At 42.1% G+C, this 21,516-nt stretch overlaps 1 protein-coding gene across 1 annotated transcript; it reads right to left on the reverse strand.

Moving 5' to 3' along the window:
• Positions 1 to 29: 29 nt before the first annotated feature.
• LOC144531298 (ras-GEF domain-containing family member 1B-B-like) lies at positions 30 to 19,318 on the reverse strand. Its single transcript, XM_078271356.1, has 14 exons — positions 19,128 to 19,318; positions 10,216 to 10,756; positions 9,407 to 9,529; positions 8,773 to 8,910; positions 7,945 to 8,160; positions 7,292 to 7,366; positions 5,525 to 5,617; positions 3,743 to 3,845; positions 3,392 to 3,471; positions 2,914 to 3,009; positions 2,742 to 2,837; positions 1,888 to 2,011; positions 1,694 to 1,766; positions 30 to 1,588 (listed from the first exon to the last, which is right to left on the reverse strand). The coding sequence occupies exons 2-14, from the start codon at positions 10,738 to 10,740 to the stop codon at positions 1,555 to 1,557; spliced, it is 1,776 nt and encodes a 591-aa protein (XP_078127482.1). The 5' UTR covers positions 10,741 to 10,756; positions 19,128 to 19,318; the 3' UTR covers positions 30 to 1,554.
• Positions 19,319 to 21,516: the final 2,198 nt, after the last annotated feature.

Consider the following 21,516-nt stretch of genomic DNA (forward strand, 5'->3'; position numbering starts at 1 on the left):
TATTACCCATTTTGTTTTCAGTTAAAACCAAACCATGGAACACATTATTCAGTTATTCTGTTTATTTGAAAGAAAAATATACTTCTCTTTTCACAAAGACCTTCAGTACAAGTACCCTGACCGGTATAACAAATCATACATGAAAAAACACTTATAAAATGAAACATAAAATTAGCTTAAAAAAAAGAAAACACAACAATAGCATCACGTTCACTCATAGGCAGACTTTAAGGATCGCATCACGCTCACATCATCACGTATGAGATGAAGAGCAGGTTTAGGGTCCTGTTTGTATTCAACCTGCACATACACACATCTGTTTGTGCTTCATTCAGACCCCACATCACACATGAACTGGTGTTGTATTAACACAAATTAGCTTACCAACACAGTCAGCCAACTTGCAACAAGCTCACTGTTACACTTCAGAGAAAGTACATAAAGAATAAAACACTTTTTTTTACCTTCTGATACAAAATACAACTTAATACTGTATAGAAGGACGCCATAAAATAGGTGTCACTAAACCCTATAGTACAATACACTACACAAGAACCCACTGAAGTGCATTTGATTCTACGCGCGTGATTAGCATGATGTTGCTGACACTCGCACAATTTTGCATCACCGATGCGCAGCCAAAGTGCACACATCACAACATTTTTAGAACCAAATAGCATGATTGATGAATGCAGTGTCTGTAAAATGTCTTAGGAAATATGTAGCGGATTTGCATTCTGTGTTCAAATTAGATCAAAGGCTTGAATGACCTGGAAATAGCCGGAAATTGAAGCTGTGTGCAAACTGAGAGAAAATGGATTGGATGTGGTGATCGCTGTTGTGCTCACGATGTTGTCATTACAATCAAGCACTCAACAAGACGACATGGCAGACAACAGCGCTTCTAAAAGCAGTTGTTAGCCTGTTACTTATAATACAAATCGATGAGCTCTCTTTTCAGAGTGCGTCTCTCCTCTCTCTGTGGTTTCTGACTGAACTCAGCCCCGGATGTCCGCAGAGAAGCAGTGCTAATGTTGCAATGTAACCAATCGGGTCCATATCCGTCTTATTCATTCAGAGACAAAACCGGCCCTTTATGCTTCCATAGAGTCCTTCCACAATTATGTTGTCGCCATGATGAAGGTCCACTGGAGATATAAACAAAATCCACACGTTTGACTACTTCTCCAGTCGTCTGAAAATCCTTTTAAGTGCCTTGAACGGAGCTGATGTTGAAGAAGAAGAAGAAGAAGAAGAAGAGCTTCCGAGTCGATCCGAGTACTCCTTGGGAATCATTATGTTCAAAACTGCAGCATTAAGGTCCTTTGGCATCTGCTGAATTTCATCAGGGATTGTGACAGTATCCGATTTATAAATCATGTATGCTCCTTGTGAGCTCAAAGCCCACAAATTGTGACATATTCTTCTGTTGATGTGTGTGAGAATGTGGGCCCAGCTGTGTTTGTTGTGTCCATAAGATAATATGGAGGAACCTGTAGCTTTAAAATACCTCGTTCATTTACAGCCTGCAGAGCAGAGGAGATCGTCGTTCTCTTAGGACCGATTCTCTCGATGCAGAAGGGAAGATCTGTAGAACAGAACACAGATTATCTCGTCATTATCGTTAATCGATTCATTATTGTTGAGGTGGTTTGATCGTTTTGAATGTGTGCATGTGTGAGTGTACACCCACCTGAGAGACCTACGACTGTCTTTCTCCATGTTGTTCTCAGGTCCTTCGCTCTCGTACGAGGCCAGGTGCAGCTCTGCAGCATTAAAACAAGACGAAGCCCGAGTTGGAATTGTTCTCTCAACTTGGTGACTACACATGGCAGTCTAGCAATTTACATCTGATTGGATTAATGCGGTGAATATCGGATTACTGACCGTCTTCGCTGAAGACCGGCATGGTGACGAGGTACTGGAGGATCCGGCGATCTCTGTCAAACGGACAGATCACCTGACGCCAAACCAGGAACTCGCTCACCTGCTTTGCAAGCTCCCAAAGTTTCTGTTGAGACACAATGACAACAGACTTTATTAACACTGACACCAATTTCACAGAATGCATTAAGATCATAATGCACAACAAGGAGAGCATCTCAATAAAACGGCTGTCGTAGTTTCTTAATGTCATCTGAAGTGAAAAGAGAGGGAAACTGTATTGCTCTTTTTAGCCACAAGAGGGAGCCATTACACCACACGTGAAAGCCTTTTCTCAAAGCCTTAACTGTGGCTGCATCTCATGGCCCTTATTTGATAGCTCTTCGACTCCTCGGTCCTCGGCTGAACCGGAAGCCGTTTTGTCCCTCCTCGGTGAATGCCGTCTCAAAGCTCTCGTTTCTGCCCCGAGGACCGAGGAGCGGGCATCGAGGAGGGATCATCGAGGAGCTGTAGGCGAGGATACACGAGAGCAGCCTTCCCGGAAGCCGTGCAGCTGAAGGAGTTGCTAACGCCGCCCACACAGCTGACAAATTCATGCGACGCTTCAGAGCAAAGGCTGTCTCATCCCTCTAAAACACATTTGCTCGTTGCCGCTCTCCTCCCATGATTTCAAGGGAGGCAAGTGGAGGACTCGAGGAGGCAATTTAAAAAGGGATATGAGATGCAGCGCATGACTGTGTAGCAGTTACATAATGATCTAATCTTACTGTGTTTAAAAGAGCTCATAACCTCAACCTACGACCTGATTCATTGAAATACTGTCACTTTAAAACCACTCTCTTCAATTGTGGACTGACCTCAAAATTGATGTGCCCGTTGGTCAGCCTGCTGGCACAGCCTTCATTCAGGAAGTAGATGTCTTTAATGAGGAGACTGAAGAAAGGAATCACAATCTGCAGGAAAGAGACAACAGCAAATTTTACATTTGGGACATTAGGTTTTTGAGAAGACTCCCTGGTGCTCTCGTACCTTCTCCTGGCTGCTGTGTGCGGTCTCAGACCTCTGGGTGGCGCCACGGAGCGCAGTGCGGTAGTTGCTGAAGTTACTGGACGGGTCCATCTGGTGCTGAGTGAGGTCAGACAGAGCAGACATTGATCAAACTCGTTTGGAGTTGGGAATCCTACATACAACTTTAAAAAGGGACAGTTCACCCCCAAAATCTAGATCACTCTAGATTGGTTTAATGTGAGTTGCCCAATGTTGGAGTTGATCGGCTTTGAGCACCACAAGCCGAGTGCCATCTAGTTCCATTATATTGGTGAGAAGGCACACATCTCTACGGCCGATATCTCCAACACTGGGCAACTTACACCGAAACAATCTAGACTGATGGCACACTACGGGTAAGAGGAACAAAAATATGTAGTTTTCATTTTCAAAACGATTAAAAGAAAATACAATGTAATGCATGTACCAGCGCATCACTGATGTATGCAGGTTTTTTTACCTCCAGGATTTCGAACTTGTCAGTGTTGACTTTACTCCAGGTCTTCCTCAGTCTGGCAACAGGACTCATGTTCATCCCAGCTGAAAGACAGAGGAAGCATAAGTATGCAGAGGATTAACAGAAACAAACATCAGTTTGTATTTCCTTGAACTAATAGCCTAAACCTAAACCCCAGCTGGCACTATGTTTGTTGACTTTATTGAATTTGATTTCTCTTTGACAAAAACAAATGCTGGGAACCACAATGCACTTCATCCCCCGAAATCACCAAGTCATTCAAACAGTGTTTGCTGCTTTTCACCATCTGTTGGTGAAAGGCCAGTTTCTGTATGTTTGCTGTGGAATACTCACTGATGATGGCCATGAGGGAGTTGAAGTTGCCGATGTTGAAACACTCCTGAGCCACATCAATGAAGAACTCTATGATCCGCGCTCGGTGTTTCTTCTTCACTGGCTGTAATGACAGAACACAACAGGAGGTGAATCAAAGACTCCTCGATCTCTGGCCTAAAGATGGCCAACTGGAGCTGCGTGGTTCAGAACGAAGAATGGATAACAAAAGTGAAACAGAAACCTGCCAATGAACAACAAGAGCTCTGGTGTGTGTAAAATGATTTCTCGAGTACCTTGTTTAATCCAATTGTGTTTCTGTCACGCAAAGCGCTGACGGGCTATGTACAGGTGACGTGAAGAAGACGACGGATTGCAAAATGGAGGAATTGAGCGAAAAATAGCGAGGGGCGAAGAGAAGAGACGACGACGCAAAGTTTCCAAAAGTTTGGGGAACATTTCAAGCTCAAACAAAACCAAAACTGTACAGTGTGTCTATTGTCAAATAGAACTAGCTTACCATAATAGCACAACGTCAATGCTTCAGCATCTCAGCAGAAAGCATCTAGTCTAGTGTTACGCAACTTAGTCCAGGTAGCAGACACGACACAAGGTAACGTTAAGGCCCGACCTGACCTGCCAATGTGATGTCAAAATGACGTAGATATCGCTAGCGCGCCAGGATTTCTGTTTTTTTCAGCGGACAAAGCAGAAACAAGGATGCATGGACCAGTCTGAGGGCAACCGGATGCCAGGACTCTCAGAGTGACTGCAAGTCTCTCTTGTAAACTAACTGGGTTAAGATAAGTTATTTTATGGTGAATGAAAGGCTTCACCGACGAAGTAGGTCATCGAATCGTCGTGCAGACATTCTGAAGTATTCAAAGTGCTTCTCTTCGCCATTATTTACCTATTATTATTTACCTTCTTCTAGTCCGTAGAAAGAGCAAAGTCGGTAGCCTTTCCTCATTAGCGCCACCTCTGTTCAGGAGAAGACTGCAACTAGTGTCGCGACCACCGCGCACAAGTATAAATAGTTACGGCGCTCCCATGACGTCACACTGGCGCGCGACAGGTCGGGAACGGCGAGTATACCGGACGTCTTAGCGTTAGCATTTAACGTAAATCCATATGATTGCTAGTTGAGACGAAAGCTCACCGCTCGTCCGCCAGGTGACGCCAAACCCGGGGACCCCTGCCGCCGGATGAGCGGTGAGCTCACACACTGCGGTGACTCAGAGCTGGTCAGCTGACTGTGTTAGTTGTTCATTTTACCAGACCTGTCTTACTTTCTCTATTATATATTTACTATTGCTCCTTAATAAAAGCAAAAGTAGTTATATAGTATCGCAATATTTTCTGTGGTAATACCGTATCGATACACAGACGCCAAGTATCGATCTATTATTATGTATGTGTTGGTCAGGTTGTCTGCTTGACAATCCCATTTTGCAGCAATAAAATTGAAGTGAAATGAACAAACAGAGAAGTTTATCTTTATAGATAAAACAGATGTTGACAAAGTTTCCTTTTGGGGACATAATTTGAAATTGGGAAAAATTTGAAGTTGGAAAAAAAGGTAATAAATTGCAATATATCGCAGAATATTGCAATAATATCGACATAAGTATCATGATGATATCGTTTCGTGAGGCCTCTGGTGATCCCCACCCCTATTAATTACTCGATTAATCGATGGAATAATCGGTAGAATACTCGACTACTAAAACATTCAATAGCTGCCGTCCTAAAACAGGGAGAGACTTTGTTGATTTCTGAACTGTTCCTTTAAGAACAACGTACCATACAGATCTCAGTGGCCACCATGTAACTCAGTCTGTTGAACCAGTTGACGTAGGCCTCCAGGTTACTGGTTTTGCGCTTCCGGAAGAAACCCTAAAAAAAAAAAAAAAAAAATAATAAAAAAAAAAAAAGAGGAGGGAGATGACATGGTCAAAATACAAGCATGACGAGGATACATTTGTTTTTGTTTTTAGTAGTTTAATATTTATATTATTTTAGAGACAAAAGAACTGTGGTCCTGTTTGTTATAGGTGAGAACATAAAGTGAACCGCCTAGGGAAAAAACTATATAAAAAGGGATTATGGGTAGGTGACCGATGCAACGCCAAGATTTGATCCAACTCAAGTCTTTTTTTTTTAAATCTTGAAATACATTCATCTGTGTAATAAATGGAAATAGACATTAAGGTACCCTTACTAGCCTTTTCTGGAGCTTTAGCTGCATCTCATGGGTTTCCTAAGAGTTTGCTCAGAGTACTGATTAAAGTACTGTGTATTAATACACAGCAAATGCAAATACTGAGCTCAATCCATCCACCGAGGAACACCATGAAGATGCAGATGAAAGCTTTGGAAGAAAAAGATAGTAAGTGGACCTTGAGCTAAGATTTTGTTTTTTTTATATTCTTCTTGTTCGGATTTTACACAAATTCTGATTCTGCTTTCTGCATCATAATTTTCTCAAGAGTATCCAAAGATCATTTTATAAGAAATACAAGAAAGCAGACTGCTGCTACTCTGTGATTTTCTTTTGCAAATGGATCTCGACAGCCCTCACACCCACACAACCTGTAGACCTGCACAGTGGAGTCTGTGACGCGTCTGTTGTTATTTCCATCTGCTTTTGGGCCTTTTGGTTTTCTGCGAGATGCGCGATGGTAAACATGTTTGCCGGGAGCAATTTTCTATAAATAAACATTAGAGAAGCGCCGTATACATAGACTTGACTTGGCTGTGATTTAATCCCTCAGCTTCATGGCTTTATTAAATGCTTACACAACACCGGCAGCCCACTCCACTCCAAGCTTCCCCTTTACACTTCAGGACCCCTTATGCTGACTCAACGGCTCTTTTATACAAAGTGGGTCTTACATAACTGATGCAACCACGGATGATGCAACTCGGTCACAAACAGCGGCCGAAAGCATGTTCTCGGCAACGTTGATTGAAGGCGACCCTTCAGCTGACTCACAGGAACACTTAGGTCCTGTGAGTAGAAGAGCCCTTCAGATACACTTGCAGTGTACGTATGCAGAATGCCTCTTTCATACTGTGTTTGATGCATTTTCTAAATCTACATTGAAGGGGGGGGTGGGGGGGTTTAAATCACAATATCTGCCAGAAGGATCTTTTATGTGGCTTCTAAAGCAAATTAACTTGAACTGAAGCAAACCACAAATTAGACTCAAAGCAGACCTAAAATGAAGAAACTTGAACTAAAAATAATACAGGACATAAAAATGACAACAACCTGGAGCTTTTCTTCATCATGTCTTTGATGTTGATCATTATGAACACATCATGTTGCTGTATTCTTAAGCGGTCTTTACATGGAAAAAGCTATATGCAGCAGGCTGTAGGCGTAGCAGCTAGATCCATCCTTCTGCTAATTCTGACTGGAAAGAGTTTGAATGCATTCATCTTGTAGTAGAAAGACAGCTTCGGTGATTTACAAATCATTTGAATCGGCAACATTAACTACCAGAGGGGAGACGCAAACAAACTTGGCTCACAGGGTCGTGATTGGGAACTGAAACTCAATTGTACCTTATGGTTCTCCAGAGGATCCTTCATGGCGAATGTCTGGATGAACTCCTCGGGACCGATAAAACTCAGTCTGTCCTGAAGGCAGAGAACAGGGAGAGGAAACAATAAGGACGACAACAACACATGACAACTAAACTGAAGGTTATGATGCAAATAATAATTTGTTATCAGTATTTATTAATAGGGTTACTATAAAAGCAAAATAAATAAATAAAAGACTAAACAAAAAATGTGCTCCGATAAGTGGTTTAACGATTAGCGCTGCCAGAAAAAAAAAAAGTCAAAGCAATTTAGCTTCACATAAAATTAAAGTATAAATAAACTTTCAATATGCACCGCTGCAGCAAAACAGACCACACAAAGGGGTTTATTGGAAAACAAAAATGCATTAAGTCAACATGCAAACTGGAGACAGAAATAGATAAAAAGGTAATTTAGCAGTTCAAGTCTATAAATGTTTTTTGTTTTTTTAAACTTAAATTCTGCTTTTACACCACCAAACTAATAACGAGTATAAAAAGGCCTGTAAAGTAGTAACCCCACATCAAGACATAAAATGACTGAGAGAACACGTTTCAGCACACAACAGATGGTTACACAGGAGACTTGTGACACGTTACTCCAAAATAAAAGAGTCCCAAATCTCTTCTCACCAGTTCAATGTGTGTGAGCTGCTGGGCGAGGATGAAGGGGTCGTCGCACACGCTCATCACGTCGCTCCGCTGACCCGAGGCCTGTTTGCTTTTCAGGGAAGCGGGCCGCTCCGTCGCCACGGCGTTGAGCGCGGCGACGGCCTCCTCGTACTGGCCGAGGGCAGACAGCCGTTTGATCAGCCGCTGCGTCATCTGCTGCATGGCTCGCCAAGAGTACTGGAAGACACAAACATAACGCGGCCCATTAGACAGGACACTCAAAAACTAAACTCTTTCACTTGACTAACACAGGAATCACGGCGACATGAGAAATGAAAAGATGTTTGCGGATTACTAAATGAGTCTGGCGGGCAATGCTGGATTTGGTCCACTCGTCGATTCAATCCTCAACTATCCAATATTATCGATACAAAGTGAAAATGTCGATACATATCGTCATCTTTAAGATGCGCCTTTATTTTGAAATTCCCACTTTATATTTATTCTTTTTCTTAAAAAGTTTTTTTTTTTTTATTTAAATGTCCAGAAGAGCTTAGTAATTAAATTGTCAAATGTCATTTTAGTTTCTTTTTGTATATATATATATATATATATATATATATATATATATATATATATATATATATATATATATTTATTTATATATTAATATAACTGATTGTGTTAAATGGGCTTATGTATCGTCTCGTCTCGGTCACAGGCCCCTGAATTGGATACAAAATCGTGGCAGACTTTGTGATATCAGTAAATGTTGTATCGTTGTCCAAAAGAATCAATATAATATGGTATCGTGATAAAACCTGACACCCCCCAGAGTTCCACACTGACCTCATCCCCTCGGGCCACGTGGTGGGTCATGTCCTTGAGGCAGCGCATCATCCTCTCGTCCCTGAAGTCGTACGGAAACGTCTCCGTCCACTCGGTCAGCAGCTGCACCAGCTTGGGCGCCACCTCACGGAAACGGATCTAAAAAAATGAAATAAAATTTAAAAAAAAAAAAACACATTGCATGTTAAGTGTCACTGAAGTAGACATTTTGCAGACATCCTTTTACAGCATTTATTGATGTAGTCTGTCTTGAGACAAACATTTAAACCTCATGACCTTAATGTTTCACACGGCACAAAAGTAGCCACTGTGGCTTGCCTTTCTGAAACAATATGCTGCTATTATTTGTTTGTTTGCTTGCTTACTTTATTGTTCCCATTAAATGTGTTCCCTTGTGTCAATTTGAGCCCTCTCTGTCTGAGTGGAATTTCTTTGCTAAGAAAATAGTCAATAAATATGTTCTCACACATTAGAATTACAGAGCTTTGTGTGTGTCTGTGGGAGAGGGAGTGTGACGATCATATGGTGGGTGTGAGTTTGTGTGGGAGAGAGAAATAATAGCTGCGTATGTTCGTGTGGATGTGTGTGTGTGTGTGTGTGTGTGTGTGTGTGTGTGTGTGTGAGATCCGCCCACCTTATCCAGCAGGGCGTCTCCGGACCGCTGCTGCTCCACACACAGGTGACAAACCCTGGTCATGAGCTCGTACGGATGCAGGAAGAGGCGTGAACTCAGCAGGAAAGTGAACACGTACGACCTCTGATGATGAGGAAACAAAACAGCTCTCAGGACAAGAAGGCGCGGCACACACACACACACCGGACAGCTTACATTTTTCCTCTTAAAAAGGTCCCATGGCATGACAATTTCACTTTGAGGTTTTTTAACATTAATATGAGTTCCCCCCAGCCTGTGGTCCCCCAGTGGCTAGAAATGGCGATAGGTGTAAACCGAGCCCTGGGTATCCTGCTCTGCCTTTGAAAAAATGAAAGCTCAGATGGGCTGATCTGGAATCTGCTCCTTATGATGTCATAAAGAGTGAGGTTACCTCCCCTTTCTCTGCTTTGCCCGCCCAGAGAATTTGGCCCGCCCATGAGAAAGAGAGAGGCATCATGGCTTTCAAACGAGCAAAGTGGCAGTTGGTCAAGGCCACACCCTTACCCTCCACCTTGCCCCCCCTCTCTCCTCCTCAATAGCATTTAAAGCTACAGACACAGAAATGGCACATCCTAAGGAAAGCTCATTGTGAGACTGGCTCTAGTGGCTGTAATTCTGCTCCAAGGCTGAATTTTGGGAAAGAGACTTCAGATACAGAATTAGGGGACCACTGAGGTCTATATAAAAGCATCCAAAGAGCACCATGTCATGGGACCTTTAACACAGCTCGTCTGTACCACTAAATAATGTGTTTCTCACAACATTAAGAGCACTTTTCTGGTACTTACATCGGGGTAGTAGTCAACTGTGGGGACCAGGTGCTGGATCAGCGCCTCAAGGGATGCTGAGACCAAACTGTTGTCATGGTAACACATCTCCCCATAGCTAGTGGTGACGCCGTGTCCGTAACGCCGGCCTTTCGCCGCGACGGAGTTGTTACGAGAAGACTGCTCGCTGCCGCTGCTGCTGCTGGTGTGACGGTACGCGCGTGCCGGACAGGAAGTGCTGTGCTGCCGGGGGCTGTGAGGCTGCGTCGAGGAGTACGGGTTCTCGGAGACCGCGCAGCCGCTGTTATAATGATGCTCCTTGGTGGTCACAGAGGAGACAGAGGAGCTGCGATACGAAGCGTGGGGCTGCGGTATGTCGTAGGGGTTTTCTGCCGCGGAGTAGGCGCCGTTGTAGACGTTTTCCTTGGCGGGCTTTGGGGCGGTGCCGTTGCGGTACGGGCTGTGGGGCTGAGGGTGGTTGTTGTTGTTGTTGCCGTAAGAAGCACAAGAGTTGAACTTTCCGGCATACGGGGTCGTGGGAGGCATGATGACCGTGGGAGGCCTGTAGAGAAGACACAAGGAGGAGGTTAGGAGTGGGCAATATGGATACAATCACGGTGTATGTCATTTTCGGACCGTATATCGATCAGTCAGCTGGGGTCACAAAGCTGTTTTGCTCTGTGATTTGCAGCATTGCAAGTGATCTTTTACAGTGGTTCCCAACTTTTTGACTAAAACAAAGTGACCCCCTTGTTGACTTATGAGCGACTGGAATCGTTTTTTGGCATTCAAAAAGGAACTTTGCAGTATTCCACAAGAAAATAATTATTATAGAATGAAAAATAAACATAATTTTGTGTAGAAGAATATGGTTTGGGTTCTTTGCTATCCCATTAATCATCTCATGACCCCCTCAGATTTATCTTGCAACCCCTCTGGGAACCACTGACCTAATATACAGCCAGAGAACCCAGCAACCGATCCTTATGCTTTATACTGCTGCTTTTGTTCAAATCAACAGTCCAATAACCCCAATCTATTTCACGTATACTAATTAAAAAGCAGCAAATCCAAACATTGAAGAAGCTACAACAAGCTATTTTGTTGATCAATCTTCTGTCGATCAGCTAATCAAATTATGTCACTAATTTCAGCAGTGGCATTAATTATGGTACTACAAAACTGGGGTGACATGCTTTAAAGTGACTATATGTAACTTTTAAATGTTTCTGAAACTGTAATGTTCCATCTGATGATAATAAATGACCTGTAACAGCAAACGAGGTTAACAGTGAAAAGAACGCGGTTCTTTTTTTTTTTTTTTTTTCCATTAACGCCTCTGCCCCGGGTCCGATTTTTCGGTCACAGAATGATTTACGGCAGGTAAACGGCGCTACATAGTACACATTCTGACGGGTCACAGATTTCAGCTGCCGCTGAACACCGGAAAAGCCTGTGTTAGTGTATCCAGCCAGGTAAAAGGTAGCAGGAGATTTCTTTATATAGGCCTAAATGTATTTCGATTTTATTTTGAAGTTATCTGTTGTAGTTATGGCTGATACTGGGGCAGGACAATCACAGAAAAGAAGGAAATTAAACGAAGAACTACTAAAAGCTAAAAAGGGAAAGTGAAAAAGACGACGAGTCACACTCGGGTCGGGCTTTTCACAGATGGAGACAATTACGGGATTGTAAATTATTCAAAAACGACCCTGAATTGGCCCTAAGGTATGTAGCATGTCTATTTCATTCAGAAAATAACTTTAGATTGCACGATGTGGTTGTACGCCAGTAACCGACATTAAATGACGCCCCCCCCTTCCATTTAGCGCGGACGCTTTATTCCTTTTAGTCTGTGGTTGTGTTGGCCTGCTATTTTCTTTTCCCTTGTCTCCCTGTACTTGTGTAAAGCGTCCTTGGGTTGCATGAAAGGCGCTATATTAATCTAAGTTATTAATAACGTTGGTTGCTACAACAATCTCTTATTGCTTTGGCTTGTGACACAAAACATTATCTTTATTGTGACTATTACTACCACTGTTCATCACACCCCCAACCGGCGCCGCCAGACACCGCCTACCAAGAGTCTGGGTCTGTCCGAGGTTTCTTCCTAAAAGGGAGTTTTTCCTCGCCACTGTCGCAATAGCTACTGCTAATGCTTGCTCTTGAGGCAATCACTGTAATAGTTGGGGCTTTGTAAATTACAGAGTGTGGTCTAGTCCTACTCTATCTGTAAAGTGTCTCGAGATAACTGTTGTTGTGATTTGATACTATAAATAAAACTGAATTGAATTACAGCGATACCCGGTTTAGCTGACGAGACATCCAAAGTAGGCCAAGTTGCAGTATGCAACACTTGAAATGCAACAATGCACCTGTAACGTATTCTCTTATTATTATTCATCGCAACTATATGACCTCCCCGTAACGCTTACTCCTAGACCTTTAAGACAGCAGGTGTAGGCCTGTCATGATAACAAATTTTACTGGACGATAAATTGTCCCAGAAATTATGGCAATAAACGATAACATTGAGACCATTTTCATCTAATATAATGATAATGTCATAATAATGCAGGTACACCTTTTCAAAGATTAAGAAACTTTTATTTCTAAAGAATATTTAACACTGGAACTGGAAGACATTTTAAATATCCACAATAAATGAACAAAACAACCAAAAACAACGAATGAAATTGACTCTCAGTCTCCGTTAACAAAAAAAATGCACTGGAATAAAAACCAAACACAATCAAAAACAATAAATAAAATGGACATTTTTCATTTTTATTTATCATGCGATTAATTGATTTATTGCATATTGCGAGAGGCCTAAGCAGGTGTGGGAAGAACTCTGCCGCTTTTGTCCAAAGGGGCCGCTGACATCAACACTAACTGAAAGTTACATATAGCCACTTTAAGTTTAGAAATGATAATAGGTGTTCAAAACACATTCACTGCTGTTGGACTAACCATCTTCCAGTCAACATTAGAAATCACTCCCCTACAAATGCCTCCTGTAGTTTTCCTGCAATAACACTATGACACAACCACTCCCGCTTCCTGGGAATGTGGTTGATGATTGAGCTGCGTCACATGTTGTGAAAATATCTGTTTGAGCAACTCGATCACGCAAAGCAGAAGCCTAAGAAGCTTCTGTGAAAGTAATTACACTTAATCACATAATATTACCCCTCCTCTGCTTACCGTTTTGGCTTTGAACTGTTGAAAGATGCCTTCTTGTAAAATTCACTTTCCCTAAAAGTTACTGGTTTTTGTTTACAAAAAAAAAAAGGGTTTTTACACACAGTTTTTTTCCCCCACTGTCTCTTCCTTTATTGTATGTTTTATTACTACACATTCTTGAATCAAATTTTTCGGCATCAGGGCAGCATATGGGGGGGAAAAAATAGGCCAACAGATGGATGATCTCAAGACAGCAATGATTTCTTTCTGCCTTAATGGTGTAGATAATTGGATTTGAGGTAGGTAAGCTGATCCCAGATCACCACCAATGCGTGCTTTAACTCTGGAGCCATCTTTATCCTGCTCCTGTTGTCTGTCTAGGAACCACATGGCAGCGTAAAACGAGCCACACACACACACACACACACACACACACCCCACACAGTGACGTATACACATGCACGTACATTAACACTCTGCCAGAAGAAAAAACCCTGCAGGAATCCAGCAGACTTTTGTTTGTCCATCGCAGCGCCGACAGAGGAGTGTCTGCCTGAGCCAACATCTTACACACCCATGTCCACCATGGCGCCTTGCCCCATGCCGTTATAATCCAAACACACACACACAAACAAATGATGGCTTGAGTGATACACACACACACACACACACACACACACACACACACACACACACACAGCGAGAGAGAGCCTGGCATCATGCCAGAGTAAGCCGTAAGCCAGTCCAGTGCCAGCCCGTCTTCTGAACTTTGTGATCTCTGCTTGCTGTTTTCCTTCTAACTCAGTTACAAGATTACAGTGGCTTTAACTTCCTAAAGTTACAATATAATATAATCTCGAAAAAGCTCTGGTGGTCACGTTAAGATAAGGCATCTAGTACTGAATAATATTTACTCCAGTTTGGATGCTGTGCTTCTCTTGTGTTTGCACTGGAAGGTGACCTTAAACAAATGGAAAACAAATTTAAATCCAATCTTGGGTTTTTCCAGACTGACTTCCTGAAATGTTGACCCTTTGGATAGTTTGTGGCTTCCATGCTGCAGTGCTGAAATTTTACTCTCTCTTAATCATAGGTTGGACTCTCTATGGACGCCTTAATGATGGTGTTTGAGCATAATTTCATATTGAAAGCATTGTTTAAACTCCCTTGTTTGTAAACTTTGAAAAAAATTGCAGCCTTACAAAAGGGGTTTGATGTGGTAATAAAAAATACAGGAAAGGGCAGAAATGTGTAGTTTTTGAACATTGTACTAACGAAACCACAAGGATCCAGTTTCATGCTCCTGTTCTGAACTTAAAAGGAGAAAAAAAAAAAGAAAAAATAAACATTGCGAGTTTCATCTTGCATCTTCCCTGCAACTGGCATCCGTTTCGTAACGTGACACAACAGACAATATCTCGTGTTTGACAAATGGCACAGACTGTAGTGTCTGGTGCCTGAAATGTCATAACCTGGTTCATCAAAAGGTCAAAACTAATTGAACGTTTGATGGAGCTGCAGACAAATATGATCTGCTAATAGATTTAAACCAGGGGAAATTGTCCAAACTGCTTCAAAGATCATTAGGTGGTGTCAATACATTTGACAGTTGTCAAATATCATCCTACTATATGTGAATGCCTGGCTTTGTCTGGCTTTTAAATCAATAAAGCATGTTAAAAAAAGCTTTTTTTTGTTTTACCCTGACAGGAATAAATTGATTAGGGGAAAGTCAAGCGCATTTGTTTGCAGCTGGACTGGCTTCCTTGATGGATCCCTGCAGATTAGGCTAACAGAAACAACGATGGCTTAAGGCTAACTTCAATTGAATTAGTTCCAGAAAACCTAAATCCTTCAACCTTACTCAGACTATTTTTTTCCTAAATCACACAATGTGTTTTAAAAAAACAAAAACAAAAAGTACACCCATATATGCTGAGGCTAGTTATAACAGGCGGGGGAGAATGAGGGGGAGGTCTTCAACAATAGAGGTATTATCTATCCTGTCATGGCATTAACAACCACACAAAGACCCTCAGGAAGAGATCAGAGCAGACCACAGCAGATCAGACACACACAGCAGCTTTCACACAGCAGCTTTCACACACTCTGTTTGCCACCGTCAGGCCGTGTGAGGCCCTGTCTTTGCATGAACCGAGGCTGGGATCGTTTTCACATCAGTCAAACCAGCATAAAGCCGACTTTCTCATTCCTCTGTAAGGTGTGAACTGACAGACATAATCTATTGTGAGGTCATGCGTCATAAATCCACACTTGTATTTGCTAAGCGCAATAAACAAGGTACAGGAATCTGACTTTGGTAAAAGGAGCATATCGAAACTTGCGTATTGACATAAGCCGATATAACTGCACGTGGCTCAAGCAGCTCTCATGTAGTGCATGCACATAGTACAGAAGAAAACAGTATATTCATGCATGGTGGTGTGCAAGCACTCTGCAGCTATCTAAGTCAGTATAAATTCTCCTTATTGAAAGCCAACTGACCCCAGAGAGCATCTACGTACTCACTGACCTAATAATAGTCTGTGGTGAAACCCCCTGATCCTTACAGGACCTGAAAGGAACAAGAGAAGATTTGTTTGCAAAGGCTCCTGCTTTTTGTGTGACGTCTAATCAAATGTGCGGCCTTTAAGCAGGGCTAGAAGCTAGAAAAGACTGTTAGACAGAGTTCAGCATGTGGGTTAACACAATGTGGACACATGGCATGAGAGAAAAGCACCTGATAAAGAGGACCTGTAAAACAATTTATCAGTGTGGTAAAAGGCCAAAGCAATGCAACGTTATCTTTGTTCTACTTTGTACCTTATGTACTTTGACACTAATAACTTACAGCAGGTAAGGCGTGTGAGCAAGACGAGCGCGTTAGTCTGAGGGAAAACCCTCCGTAGTCAGCCTTATTCCTTACAAAGATTGAGGTTAAAGTCCAGGCTGTTCTCATATCACTTACTCGTGGTTTTGTCAAAGCTGCACACTAGACAAGTTCCACACGTACAAGAGTTAACCCTTTAAACAGCACTACCATACACAGGAACAGCACTTCTGTCAAAGAAAAGCAAAGAAAGTCCAACTTCCTCTGGAAGGAGGGCTCGCTCACTGCTGTTTAGAGGATTTCAAACTCAAACTTAAATCTGTAGGAAGTGACTATACTTGACTTACGAATGCCATTTAGGCCACATTAATAAATCCATGATGCCTCAATTAGCAGTCTTATCTTAAAGGACAATTCCGGCGCAAAACAAACCTAGGGGTTATTAACAGATGTGTACCCACTCTGTCGTTCTCTGGGACATGATTTCATGCTAATCGAATGTGTTTGTAGCTTGAAACAAGCTAGCACGGACCACTGATTAGCTTACAACGTTAGAATTCGGGGCACAGGAAAAGTAAAAACAAATCGCTATTTATACCACTAACAAGGCTCAAAATATCACCACACTTCAACGGTAGCATAATGAGGGTCCCTATATGTAAACCGAAGCATTGAGAACTTTGTAAGTGTACAGACAGTTTATTAAAAAGATAGTTTAGAAAGACAGTAGCTCCCAAGACGGCGACCGCCTGTATACGAGAATGCGACAGTCTGGCGAGGTCAGTGACTCAAGTCTGTTCGGTGTGTTCCGTGCCGTCGTCAGTCGGAGGAGCCGTCGGCGTTCATTTTGGCCGATTTGACTTGTTGAATCGGCCAGCGGGCAGTCGGACTCAATGACCAATCAGCTTGGTGGAGTGCTAGCCCTTGACTAGCGAATCAGTGCACGAGAAAACCGGAGCTGACAACGCCAGTATCTTCTTATTACTAGCCATCGTATTTACTTCCGTTCAGCGAGTAATGACAACAACGATCCTTCTTGACTACTATCAACACTCTCTGATGAAAACAATGACTGACGACAGTGTGCTCTGTGTTTACTAGGTCTGGAGAGATATTCCGTCATTTCCGGTTTTCATTTTTAGGGCAACATCACAGATTAGCGCCGCCTGCTGTTATGGAGACGTATTACGTCTCACGCACGCGCAGAACGTATGCTCAAGTCGGCGTCGCGTCGGTGTGTTCTGAGGCACTTTTGAACATGTGTATACAGCCTTGGTCAAGATATTATTTCATTCTAGTTAACTGTTCGATCAAAGTAACCTGCATACCTATAATTCTTTGTGTTTTGGAGTTGTTTTCCTTCACTTTGTTTAAATCACTTTAAGCATCATCATCACCAGATCAGAACAAGCCAAACTAAAGTAGGAGGATACAGTGCAGAGCTCAAACAAAAACGCTCCACTCACGCTTGAGTAAGCCTACAGGTCAGATGAGGCTTTCAGCCGCTGTCAAAACACCAGGCACTGGGACCCACTGACCACTTTCCAAACCTGCATCTGCAACTAAATCTAATAGACAGGCAAACAGAGCCGGATACAGACACCATGTTCAGATTGGATGGAGAGATATGTGGAACACAATTCAGCCACTGCTGGTCTCTGTTTTTATCTTTTGTTCCCACACACATTGCACACAAGCACGCATGTCCTTGTGTGTAGGCTCAACACACACACACACACACACACACACACACACACACACACACACACTGTATGATCTGGTAGGCTAGTACAGTATTAACCTAGTGTCAGAAAGGATAAAGACCCATTATCTCCTCTGCTGCTGGGATATAATAACACAAGCTTGTGTAAGGGGTTTTCTCACACACATTTTCTATTGTCTGTAATACTAAAGATCTCACACAACACTGCCCAACACATACAATGTATATTAAGATTAAAGTTGGAAAACGTAACTTAAGATAAAACAACTGTTTTGAGAACAGCTGAAGCCCAAAATGTTGCTTGTGTTCTTCAGTCTGCCATTGTGTTATTTATTATCATTGAATAAGTTAAACCATTTAATTTAGGGTTTGTTTTATGTACCCTGTCGCATACGCTTGCAAAGTAAGGGACAACTGAGGCATTAATTTTGGCAAGCTTAGGGACCATTGGTTTATAGAAGTGTGTGGAGGAAATATGGCTATTTAAAGTCTGTTTGGCCACAAGTATACACGCTTTCTCTCATTCTTTTCTCTTTTCCCTACAGATCCACAATCTGTTAGTCACACACACACACACACACACACACACACACACACACACACACACACACACACAGAGCTTGGTCTACATTATGGGTTTCTGACTGAGTCATAACACAGTAAAAGTAAAAGCTGACTGTGAAAAAGCCATGCTGTGTAACCACAGTCCTATCACAGGTGCTGGTGAGTAAGTGAGTCTGACAGCCAGCATAATTATAAACTCACATGGGTGGAAAAACAATAACAACAACGAAAGTACTTAACTTAGGAGGAAGAAAATACAAAGGAGGGAAGATAGAGTTAGCATTGTTTAGTTTTTTGTTTGTTTTTTATCTTTAAATATCACAAGATAAGCTTTTCAGTTGATATGATAGTCTGATTTAAGTTTCATTTTAAAAATAATGTGGGCAACACACTGATGCTAAATGCATTAAGGCAATGGAATAAAATCTTGGGGAAAACAATTGTGTGACTAAACGTCAATTCTGTTAAGTCAAATATATGCCAACTATCACCCTATTAAACGTCTCCAATGTTACCGTACCAGATTTTCATTCCGTCCGTAAAAATATTTTTCTGAAAATGAATCTTAATTCCAACAAAAATTAAGTTTGTTTCTAATAAACCCCGTCATCCACACCCTGCACAACTTACCTCTGATAAGATGCAGCTCAAGTCTAGTCTAGACTAACCAAACTGTTAGTAATCTCCGCAGTTTGTCCTCCTCACACCGGGATAAAGCTGCACGGTGTGTAAAATACAGATAAGCCTTTCAGCAGTGTGTCTGCACCGTGCTCCCCTCCATTGTGTGTCTCCGCTCTTGGTATTTGAGTCAATTATTTGAACCAGCAGCGCTGGAAATGAGCCTCAAAGCGAGGCGTATTCAAATGACTTCCATAGAGCCGGGAAAACCGGCCAATGGCTGCACGGGGGAGGGAGCCTCTTGGGGCGACACGAGCCAATCGCATTGGAGCAGTCGAAAAATCGAAATCACTGGAAATTGTGATTGGCTGGCTCGCCGTCGTCGACTTCTTTCTTTTCAACCGCAACCAGGGGCCGCGAATGTTTTTGTTGGAGAGCTAAAATATGGAAGGTGTACGGTTTCCTCTCGGAATGTGTGTGTGTGTGTGTGTGTGTGTGTGTGTGTGTGTGTGTGTGTGTGTGTGTGTGTGTGTGTGTGTGTGTGTGTGTGTGTGTGTGTGTGTGTGTGTGTGTGTGTGTGTGTGTGTGTAAGTTGGTCTCAGTTACCTAAAAGCAAGAGTTTGGAAGAGTAGCCTATGCTTCTTGTGTGTTATGTTTTTAACTTGTAAATAATTTCATTAGGCGTTGTCAGTGAGAGTTGCTAGTAGGATTCAACATTACAACACACAGATGTAGCCTAGCGATAACCCTCCATCTAAGAAGGAAATTAGCTAGCTATTCTATAAGCTACTACAGTATGTTAGCAAGCATAATGGAGTAGTATTTAAGCATTACATCTATTGTAGCATAACGTAGGCTACTGTCCATTTGAGGGTTTTTTTCCTACTTACCTACAATGCTCCTTTGAACTGAGGAGAACTGGAGAGTTGGGTGATAACTCCCTGTGGGTTACTATAATGTTAAATTCACATTACACAGAGTCATGTGATGATTGGTAATATACAATGTATTGGATAGTGCAGCTTTCATTTTTTTGGTGAAGCGATGTCATTGTTGTGTGCAGTTGAAAGCCGGTTTAATCAAGTTTTGTTGGTTGTGTGTGTATTCAAGATTTCATTCACTTATCACATAACATACCATGTCACATACCACTTTTTCATACAAATGTTTGTGTGTAAAGTTAATGAACACACTCCCAGCAGACTGGTGCTTACAGGTAATTATACCTGGTCATAGCCGTTCTCGCAATCCCCTAATGTGTAACTGTTTATTGGTAATCCATTAAATTGTACCTTTGAGTAAATCTATAAACACAGTTGTTGACTCTCAGCTGTACTGTAGTGTGTACACTATTCAACACTGCATGCAGTAAAGTGGTAATTAACAGGATTCTTTTTTATTTACAGAATCTGTATTAATTACATGTTGTTGCAATACATTTTTTTTTCAAGAATTAAGAAAAACAGTCTTGATGACAGTGATTTTCCTGATATCCGATGGGGTTTTGAAAGGATTTAACAACCCCACAAGGTTGAAGAAATACTCCACCCATAACACAAAGTTATCCCTAAATTGAAGTAAAAACAAGACGATTATCTAAGTTAGGTTTTCATGTAACAACAGGAACAGTGACTCGTAGCGACGTAGTTTTTCGTTCCTATGTGGGTCTTTTTAGGCTTATGGGTTAACAGGTTTACTAGGAGCAAAATTCATTTTACTTTTGCAGAGTATAAAAACACACCTCATCTCTTTCTCTAAATGTTTAGAATATACTCTAAATATATATACTATGCTCCCTCCAACAGTCTAATTTCCTCTGAAATATGGTAATTAAAGCGAGGTGGGTGCACACCAATCCCACCCCCTCAACTGCCACTGCACTGCTGCCATCCACCTCAGCACAGTCCAGTCCTTTTCATTGCATAAACATCAAATTACATAAACACCGCGTTAGATTTACAGCGAAGCCCTGCTGACGTTGTGGGCGGCGCTCATTTTTTGATCACTGACGCCTCTTACATTCTGACACATCACCGTTTAGGCAAGAATAGCTGATCTCTGATTCTTACAGGCTGCAGGGTTTTCTCATTTCAATAACCCAACTCCTACACCAGGCATCCGAGCGCACAGCTTCCGGCTGGGTAGTATGCCCATGCATGCATATACACACACACACACGCATCTCCATCCGGTGATACTTGACCGTTGCAGCGCTTGGTAAGGGCCCTCATGAGACTTAGATTTTCGATTGGCTGCTTGACACCCACGACTGCCAGAGTGCCTTTGAGGAAGACTTCCTGTCAGAGTGGCATATGAGATCAAGGATGTCAATGTAAATAAGATAAGCCTCAACTGGCGGTCCCCATGACGTCAACACCACCACAGTTACTTTTGCATTTGG

The sequence above is a fragment of the Sander vitreus genome, chromosome 16 (assembly GCF_031162955.1).
Source record: "Sander vitreus isolate 19-12246 chromosome 16, sanVit1, whole genome shotgun sequence".
NCBI lineage: Eukaryota > Metazoa > Chordata > Actinopteri > Perciformes > Percidae > Sander > Sander vitreus.